Below are 10,655 nucleotides of genomic sequence, written 5' to 3' on the forward strand. Positions count from 1 at the left end.
GCCAGAATGTCGGTATTCCTGCGATATTTAAGCCATAAAAAAAAAACCATAAGATCAAAGTCAATCATAGCAAATATGAAAATTGCACATTATAAAAAAAAAACAAAAAAAGAAAATTGCAAGAGTTGAACAAATGATTTTTATTTTATTTTTTTCACAAGAAAAGTAAGGAAATTAGTTACACAATATAGAATGCATTTTTTGGGTACTATGGTTAGGTTACAAAATACCATCAAGTTTGGAAAGATGAAACCACTTCTTATCTTTCGGTATTATGGTTAAATAAAAAAAAGGTAAACATGTTAGACATCTGATATGGCTGGTCCATACTTGGTGTATTTGGAAGTTAAGAAATAATGTGATTTTCAATTGCGTTATACAAAACGCTTCACAATTGTTGGATGATATTAAAGCATTTTCTTGGTTATGGTTTAGAGGTCGATTTGGTCGTAAATCTTTTTTTTTTTCTTTTCTGATTGGTGTATTGATTCTCTTGTATGTCTTCCAACGTTTTCAAATATAATTTAACAGATTCAATAACATTTTCAAAATCCATAAAAACAGTAATGTCTTTCATCGTTTATGTCCTATAATCGGAGTTGGGATCCTCTCCATTTTGTATTTTTTTCCATTTCCTCCATTACTATATGATTTTGAAAATGTAAACGGAAAAATGTAACATTAACTGAATTAAAATCTATTTTATACCCCAAAAATATTAAAAACTAGAGAGGATTTTTACCCTATAATATAATCAGTGCGACAAACCACTAAATTTAGTCTCATGATAAGGAGTTTGGGCAGAGATTCTGAATTAACTCATCGTAAAACAAAAAAATATAATCGGTGCACCCCCGGCATAGAACAATAGCATACAAACAAGTACAAAAACAAGCGCGCTCATCATAGTTCACACGTCCCCTATTAACAACAACCGTAAATTCAAAAACCAAAACATTGTACTCACGCATGTTGATTTCAAAGCACCAATTTTTCATCAAAAACACAAACCATTCTTCATCATTAACATTACTACTATCCCTTCTTAAACAATGTCCCTCTATAAAAACCCTTCAACAAATCCACACCCAAATGATAATCCATTCCATTCACAAACCAAATCACCTTCTCTCACAATCCATAACCCTCAAAGACTTCAACTATTCCTCCATAATTTTCTCACATATAATTCCTCATCCAAATGACTATGCTTTTAACATCATGCTTAGGGCTACCACTACTACTTGGCATAATTACCCTCTTACAATTAATCTTTATAATCAAATGAAAATGTTAAGTATTACTCCTAATAAATTTACTTACCCGTTTGTTTTCCTCGCTTGTGGGAATCTTGAAGCTGTTCGTGAAGGGCGATTGGCTCATTCCGAGGTTTTTAAACTTGGGTTGGATGCTGATTTGCATACTGTGCATTCGATGATTACGATGTATTTTAGGTGTGGGGAGTTTGGGTTTGCACGTAAGGTGTTCGATGAAATTTCTGACAAGGATTTGGTGTCGTGGAATTCGTTGATTTCTGGGTATGCGAAGATGGGGCGTGCGAGGGAAGCAGTTGAGGTGTTTGTAAGGTTGAGGGAAGAGTCTGGGTTTGAGCCTGATGAGATGAGTTTGGTTAGTGTTCTTGGTGCTTGTGGTGAATTGGGGGATTTGGAATTGGGGAAGTGGGTTGAAGGGTTTGTTGTCGAACGTGACATGAAGCTTAATACGTATATAGGTTCTGCTTTGATTAGTATGTATGGTAAGTGTGGTGATTTGGTTTCGGCTAGAAGGATATTTGATGGCATGCCAAGCAGAGATGTTATTACTTGGAATGCAGTTATATCAGGGTGAGTAGTAATATTCCTGTGAATAAATAGTTAAAGTAGTTGCTGAAAGATATATATTATATAGTCTAAATTATATTAGTCATTTCTTTAATGATGGCAATTATGCCTAAAATCCTTAAAATATATTTATTTGATCAAATTAATTCCAAATATTGAACTTCAGTTACTAGTTTAGGTATAATTTATATTTCATACATAGCACTTGGTAGATTGGGACGGTTGAATAAAAATCACATGACTCACATTTAATTATTCGGCTACTCTAACATGAACAACTCAGCTTAGAGGGTAAACTAAGTAATCTCAATCGTTGAGGAGAAATTATATAAATGATGGAGCCGTGTAAATTTCATACTTTATCCTGTAAAGCAAGTTGTTAGAGGAGATATATCCTGCATTTTAACTTCAATAAATCGGGTTCAAAAACGAAATTCAGAATGCGATATTATCTAAATGCAGTGAATCCGTGAACTTGTGACTATAGGGATACAAATTCCTAACTTCAGTACATACTTAAACACTTTCTTGATCTTAACCAAGTTACGCAGAAGTTGATAATGCTTTCTTCATGTTCCTATCGTTTAATTGCCATTCTATCATAAATTGGTTTTCCTACAATCTCATTTTTTTTCAAGTAATTTTTATAATTGGTACATGCATAACAGATATGCTCAAAATGGAATGGCAGATGAAGCAATATCTTTATTTCATTCTATGAAGGAGAGTGGTGTTAATCCAAATAAAGTTACCCTGACTGCAGTTCTGTCTGCATGTGCCGGTATTGGGGCTTTGGATTTGGGGAAACAAATTGATGAATATGCAACACAAAGAGGATTTCAACATGATATTTTTATAGCTACTGCATTGATCGATATGTATGCCAAGTGTGGAAGTTTGGAGAGTGCCCAGCGAGTTTTCAACAACATGCCTTGGAAAAATGATGCTTCTTGGAATGCTATGATCTCTGCGCTTGCTTCTCATGGCAAAGCCAAGGAAGCCCTATCACTTTTCCAGCGCATGTCAGATGAGGGTGGTGGTGCTCGCCCAAATGATATAACGTTTGTAGCGTTGCTTTCGGCTTGTGTGCATGCAGGCTTGGTTGATGAGGGACATAGGTTGTTTGATATGATGAGCACATTGTTTGGATTGGTACCAAAAATTGAGCACTACTCTTGTATGGTTGATCTTTTGGCACGTGCCGGTCATTTATACGAAGCTTGGGATCTCATTGAGAAAATGCCTGAAAAACCAGACAAGGTTACATTAGGTGCTTTACACGGTGCCTGTCGAAGGAAGAAAAACGTAGATATTGCAGAACGAGTTATGCAGATGCTTTTAGAGTTGGATCCTTCAAACTCTGGAAACTATATCATCTCCTCAAAAATATATGCAAATTTGAACATGTGGGATGATTCAGCAAGGATGAGAGCGTTGATGAGAGAGAAGGGTGTCACTAAAACTCCTGGTTGTAGCTGGATTGAAGTTGATAATGAATTGCGTGAATTTCGTGCTGGCGATGGTTTATCCCTTGACTCTACAGATATATTTAACATAATTGATTTGCTCTATGAAGATCTCAAAAAGGAAGGTTATGTGCCAAAGATTGTTGACTAATCTTTATGCAGAGCAAAGGAGTTGTTTTATTGGATATTGCCGAAGCAGGGAGATTTGGACTCTGCGGCACTCAAGAGTTTCAGCTCAAATATTCATGTCTGTTGAATCGGTTTCATCAGGTTAGTTTGTTCTGACAGCACATACTAATATATAGCCGATGCTTGTATTCTTTTGTACTTAAGCTCGGGTTTATATAATTTAAGGTGGATGAGCCCTATGAAGCACCGCCACCTTGGATTGAATGCGTTTCCGATGCCCAACATGTGTCCGTGTCTGACACAAAACCGACACATTTGATTACATTTAATTACTTCTATTTTTGAAACTATTACCAGTGTTGTGTCCCGTGTCCGTGTCTGTGCTTCATAGGCTGAGCCTCTAGCTTTTACATAAGCTATAATTTGGACACTTTCTTGAACTTTTGCCAAATATGTTCAGGGAAGGAGCTTTTTTCACCTTGTTTGTTTAGGCAATATATTTTGTTTTGTAAGGAAGATATATTTTGCCAATAGGATCCAGCAATTGATCTTGCTATTAGGGAAGTAACTTTAGCTTCTTTACTTGTCATACTCATACCATTAGCAACGAAAATTTGATACTCTATATTTAATTTTTTTTTTTTACCAATGAAGGTTTAGATAGGTCAATATATTATAGCAGCAACAATTGTTTTGTATCAGAAGAAATAAAGAGTTTCCTTGGCATCATGCAAATTCAACAAATAATGATGATAAAAAGTTTATTTGCTTAGATGACAGGAGTGTAAGAAAATATTTGTACCTTAGATTTTCTGATTTTGTTGTTTGTTTTCTACTTCCATTTAGTTATTCTATGATGTGACAAAATCTTCAAAATCACGAGACTTGATTTCATAGTATACTCTCATTCTTCCTAGTTCTGAGGTGGTTGGGTTAGGTTTAGATAACCAAACATGCAAATGGGCTAAGGAAAGAGTGTTGAAAATAAACCAACTTTGTCCACACAAACTGTGTTTCTAATGAAAAATAGAGCTTCTTCCCTCACCCCCCACCCCACCCCCACCCCACGCCATTCACATGTTTCCATAAAACCATACATACTTTTGAATGGAAAATAAACTATTTTTCTTCGGAGGTAAACTTCCAAGACATAAAAATTGTGTTTTTTTTTTTCTCTTAAAAATGTATTGATGGGCCACAAACCAATTTTGGCCGATTTAGCAACAAATCTCCGTTGGTGATTGCACCCTCCCCCCCCCCCCCCCCCCCCCCCCGCACCCAACATTCCTCGGAGAAAAATATACTACTTAAAGATATTTTCTGGTAAGATTGATACCACAGAGAAATATCTTGGGGCAGAATTTGTGTAATGACAATTATCTTTCTGTTGGATGGGGGTTCTGAGCAATTCATAAGGGAACAAGAGTAATTACCATCATCCCCAATTTTGGGTCGCTTTAAAAAAATGGATTTTTCTTTGTATTTTTGAAAATAGATTTTCTAAAACTATTTTTCGAAATATTACAAGTTTTTTATAATTTTTTTTTTCTCTAAATTGAAACACTAATTTTGACATCATATAACATAAACACACATTATTGAAGATCAAAACATAGTCAAAATCACAATTTTTTCAAAAAGTTATATTTTAAAAATGATTTTTATGAAAATCTGTTTGAAATAGCTTCAAAATTAAGTGATTTTTCGAAATTTTGATATCCAAAAAGAGTTTCAATAACATTTCAAGAATAATTATTCAAACCAAATTTTCATTTAAAGTTTTTATAAAATAAAAAATTATAAATTTTTTTTACACAAAATTATGTAACATTATAAGAATCTATTTTAAAAAAAAGAAATCTATAACAAACATGCCCTTTATTTGGCAATTGAGGCACACACACCAAAGAGAAATAATTTTAGAGAATTTTCTGATAAAATCAGACGGTCCATAGTTTAATGCAGTTTTGATATATATATTTTTTTGACTAATGCAGTTTTGATTTTTTAAGACATTAAAATTTTGATCTTAAATCTAATCTGTCCGATTTTTGATCGAATGGTTTTGATTTCACTGACTTCATGCAACCATGGGTGCTGCCTGCACCCAATCCAAATCCACCAAAAGTTACTTTCCCCGTTTAGGACCTACTCCTTCCGTCCCAAAATATAAGCAAATATTGGTCAAATGAAGTAGATGTATTTGGCCAAATTTTTAATCAAATATAACAAGTTTTTTTTTACTCATTTTTGCTTATATATTAGGACGGAGGGATTACTTCCTCGTATTCGGCAAGTCAGTGATTGTTCAATTAAAATTAAACGATTCAAATTTAAACTTAATATTTTAAATTATAAAACAAAAATTTAAATATGTATTTTTTTTTATAGTGTCTGATATAGCTATATCGAACGGCCACGGACACTTCGACAACGTAAATGCAGAAAATTTCCCTTTAAACCCTTTTACCACGTTCACTAATTCCTCATGCACAACAAGAAACTAGATGCACGACGTGTACAACTTAATTTGTATGGTTGAAGATCAAACTCGAAGTTGATGTACATTATAAAAACGAATTAAACAATATGAATGGGTTTAAAGCAATGCTTGTGGCAATTTCTGTACGTGACTTGTATTCACCGCCACCGTCTTCACCGTTCAGAAAGTTGTAGAGAATCGTAGTGTGTAGAGCATGTGATGACAAATGCAAGTTGCAAAAGAATCTTAATCATACGTATATGGTACACTTATATCTGCTTTTTAATTCATGATTATGTGTGCATTTGTGTGTTTGCACGTGAGCAAAAAAACTAGGTGCAATGGTGAAAATATATATATATATGTATATGTATAGGTTGTGTTCTTCTCGGTACATGTATGTAAATGTAATGTAATGTTCCTCTTTGCTCACACCAAGAGGAAGAAAGTGGAATTCAGCCAAGGATGATTTGCCGGCAGTTGTATATATCATTCATTAAGATATATGTCGGCAAATTTTTCTTGGCTATATTTCGCTTTCATCTTTTCCTGTGTGATGCTCTCTGCGAATTTTGTTGATATATATAATTACATTATTATCGTGGCATCAATGTTCATGGAGTTGATGCATACTATATTATATACTTCCGTGGTTAATATAATGTATGTTTGGATTAACGGTAAGTTTAAAAAAATCACTGTGTGCTAAATTTTGACACAAAATTATGCTTTTGAGCCCAAGCTGCACAATGTAATTTATTTTTTGCTGGTTGGAATATATCAAGTCTACATATATATGCATTTTTTTTTGGACTTTTGAACTTGAATTTAGAAGTCCGCTTGGTTGGAAGAAAAGAAAGTGGGAAGCAAAGAAAACACATTAACCGATTAATAAACTTGAACTAAGATTTAGTTTAGATTTATTCATCGATTTTTGTGTTTTTCTTTCTTTTCACCTTCTTTCCTTCTAACTAAATGGAGCATAAGGGTTAAGTTAAGGATGAAGTTTTCTATTACTATTTTTTAAAACCCCCAATATTCTTTTTTTTTTACAAAATTACCCATCTATAATAGTATATTTCTGACCTGGTCATTAAAAATGGTATAATTTGGAATGAAAAACTCCTACTAAGTTATTGTTCCTCTCACTTCTGACTTAAACTTCACCATTACCTACTCAAGTGATTCCTTATCCCTATTATATCATGATTATTGTTGAACTACTCCTGTCCATAATATATGCTAATTGAAAATTTATCATATAGTCTGTGCAAGAGTTGTACATGGGTTGGACAAATTCAGTCGAGCCAATAAACCCATCAAATCCAACAAAAAAAAGTGGATTGGTTCGGGTCATTAGGTGGGTATGAATTTCAAAATGAAAAATCGATAAAAAAATCAGATTTTGGGCAAAACCGGACTCATACCCAAAGAACCCACTGATACAATATTGCTATGATTTTTTTTTTTTTTTTCATATAAATACCAAAGGTTTTACTTTTGTTGTTTGATCATTAAAAAAGAGAAAAACTCAAGGTTCAATATTCTAATTTCCAAAATAAGTTGTATATGTATATCTCAAATGACAAATACATTACTCTTCCATACTTCACAATCTCGACGGATTCTCTATTCATCTTCTTCAAGTGTTCACTATTTGACTTCCTCTCATCATTTAAAAATAGCGATACTAAAAATAGTCTATTCCGATGACATGCCTATATATAAGCCATCATAACCATCAGGAAGAAATACATTTTTTATTCATCAAATACAGATGTTCCATAAAAACAACCTAGACAAGAACATTTTGCGCTCATCGTGGGATCGAATCCAAGACCACGAGGATAAGAACACTTTGAAAATAGTGAAATTATGCTCTCTTTTTCTAGAAAAAATGATGATATTACGATTTTATGATGATAAAGAATAGTGAAAATAGGTTACACTATTTTTTAAGAAAATAAAAAGGTTGAGTTATTTTTATAAAAAAAATATAATGATTCATCATTTAGTTATTTAGTATTAAAAAACAAAAATAATAATAATTTGGATAAACCTACTACCCAACCCAACCCGACAATGAGTGTGTATCCAACCCGGCTCAATACTTAAATGAGTGGTTATTTTGCTTGACCCAATTCGAAGTACCTTATGTGGTTCGGGTTTTGGTTTTGGCCAAACCCAATCCAATGCGGCCCATATACAACACAGACTCTGTACCCCAATAAAAGAATTTTTTTTTTCTACCCCAACATTAATTTTGAATGGACGAATTTACCCTCGTATATAAACTAAAACCCTGAAGAAAAAAATTTGGTTACCAGAACACTTTGGAAAAAAGTGTTCTGATATGTAAATTTTTTTTGATTACCAGAACACTTTGGAAAAAAATGTTCAGGTATATAAAATTTTTCTAATTTTTTTTTACCTGAACACTTTGAAAAAAAGTGTGTAGGTATGTAAAAGTTTTCCAAATTTATTTTGTTACCTACACACTTTGGAAAAAATTGTTCAGGTATGTAAACTTTTTCTAATTTTTTTTTTGTTACCTGAACATTTTGAAAAAAAGTGTGTAGGTATGTAAAATTTTTCCAAATTTATTTTGTTACCTACACACTTTGGAAAAAAAATGTTCAGGTATGTAAAATTTTTCATTTTTATTTTGTTACCTGAACACTTTGAAAAAAGCCTCTTTTCAAAGTGTGTAGGTATGTAAAAAAATAGCCTAATTTGTTCAAAGTGTTTAGGTAACAAAAAAAAATTACAAAAATTTTACATACCTGAACATTTTTTTCCAAAGTGTGTAGGTAATAAAATAAATTTGAAATTTTTTTACATACCTACACACTTTTTTTCAAAGTGTTCAGGTAACAAAAAAAAATTAGAAAAAGTTTACATACCTGAACAATTTTTTCCAAAGTGTGTAGGTAACAAAATAAATTTGAAAAAATTTTACATACCTACACACTTTTTTTAAAGTGTTCAGGTAAAAAATAAATTAGAAAAATTTTATATTACTGAACACTTTTTTCCAAAGTGTTCTGGTAACCAAAAAAAATTTTACATATCAGAACATTTTTTTCGAAAGTGTTCCGGTAACCAAATTTTTTTCTTCAGGGTTTTAGTTTATATATAAGGGCAAATTCGTCCATTCAAAATTTATGTTGGGGTAGAAAAAAAAATTACCAATAAAAACGGCAGATAATGGCCCAATAAAATTTAAATCCCATCCTTTTTATATTTAGTCTATTAGAAAAAAATATCAATTTAAAAAACACGATCTCTCTTTTTCTTTCGTGTTGCTCAGAATCTCTCAAACCTCATCGGATAATATCTTTTTTTGGTACAATTGGAAAAGAAAAAAAAAACTTTCTCAAGTAGCCATTTCTCAAAACATCCGCCTCCACAATGAAAACGTGCTCGACAAGTTTACAAAATCCACCGTTGGATTAAAAGTTTATATTATATAAATCATCCATAACAAAATTTAGAAAAATTGAAAATCATTTGTTATGTTATTATATTACTGTAAATAACTAACTCAATTTTTCAATATAACTGTAGATTTTATAAAATTCGTATTCGGTAGATCACTTGCCCATGATGCACCACTTGTGAAGGTGATCCACCGTAACATTAGTCCTATTTTATTGTTGAATTTTACCTTGGAAATTTTCCGTAAATTAGGAATATTGTTGGATCCAACAATATTTCAATATTCACACGGCAAATTTTCCAATTTTCTTCACATGCATGATTCCAATTAAATTTTCCAATTTTCATAAAAAATCAAAGAAGGAAAAGTAAATTCTTCTATAAGACTGAAAGTAGAAAAGAATATAGTTGCAAGTTGAGAATATGTTTGCTTGGATTTCATGACATGTTTATGAAAATATATTAAAAATAGGAAAAAGAGAAAGAAGAATATGTATGCAAACTTTATTGATACACATTGACACCTACACAATTTATTTATTTTTCTTAATTGGATTTTTTTATGAAGCCAAAATGAGATATATATTATAACTAGGGGTGTGCATGATTTAAAAACCACACCAAACCATATTTATGGTCTTGGTTTAGATCCAAAATCATTTTAATGAAAAATTGGTTATTTTGAAAAACTAATTTGGATATGGTTCATAATCAGTTCGGAACCAATTTATAACTTGTTTATAATAAAAATTAGGTTACTCATTTATTACCGGTTTATCTTAAATTTTATTTTATTTTTTTTTAAAATGCATTATTATAACTTTTAATTCATATATATTTAAACTTTTTCTTTTACAATAATTAAGCCAATTTTTTTTTGTTTAATTGATTAAACGAACATATTTAATAATTATTGTTTATAAAAAAAAACATAATTTTTCTTTAATTTTATGAATTATTAGTTTATAATCAACCCATAAAAGTTTTTTTTTCTAAGCCCAAACATATTTCAAATTAAGCCCAAAAAATCAGATTTTTTTAAGCCCAAAATAATTAAAATACAGATTTTTTTTAAGAATAAAACAATCAAAAAATCTGTTTTTTATAATTATTTTAAAAATAAATAAATTTTGTTAAATAAAAAAATAATTAAATATTAAAGGGCGGTTGATGGTGGCTGGCCGTCGCCGACCACCGTACCGGTCATCGGAAGTCCACCGTCGATCGCTGGAAAATCGCCGTCTGCCGCCGTACCACACCGGAGCTCCGCCGCGACGGCCGCCGGTGGTCACTCGTTGT

General features: G+C 31.9%; 1 protein-coding gene across 3 annotated transcripts; it reads left to right on the top strand.

Annotated features, from left to right (window-relative positions):
- Positions 1 to 784: 784 nt before the first annotated feature.
- On the top strand, positions 785 to 4,332 carry LOC123887184 (pentatricopeptide repeat-containing protein At2g34400). 3 transcript variants are annotated; one of them, XR_006801394.1, is made up of 3 exons: positions 893 to 1,844; positions 2,510 to 3,577; positions 3,662 to 4,332. XR_006801394.1 is itself a non-coding variant. In XM_045936466.1 (2 exons), the coding sequence occupies exons 1-2, from the start codon at positions 970 to 972 to the stop codon at positions 3,456 to 3,458; spliced, it is 1,824 nt and encodes a 607-aa protein (XP_045792422.1). In that variant the 5' UTR covers positions 785 to 969; the 3' UTR covers positions 3,459 to 4,328. The 3 variants fall into 3 exon arrangements, 1 of the variants encoding a protein (XP_045792422.1); XR_006801395.1 differs by having other exon boundaries at positions 3,897 to 4,329; XM_045936466.1 differs by having other exon boundaries at positions 785 to 1,844; positions 2,510 to 4,328.
- The last annotated feature ends 6,323 nt before the right edge of the window (positions 4,333 to 10,655 follow it).

The sequence above is a fragment of the Trifolium pratense genome, linkage group LG5 (genome assembly GCF_020283565.1).
Source record: "Trifolium pratense cultivar HEN17-A07 linkage group LG5, ARS_RC_1.1, whole genome shotgun sequence".
Taxonomy (NCBI): Eukaryota; Viridiplantae; Streptophyta; class Magnoliopsida; order Fabales; family Fabaceae; genus Trifolium; species Trifolium pratense.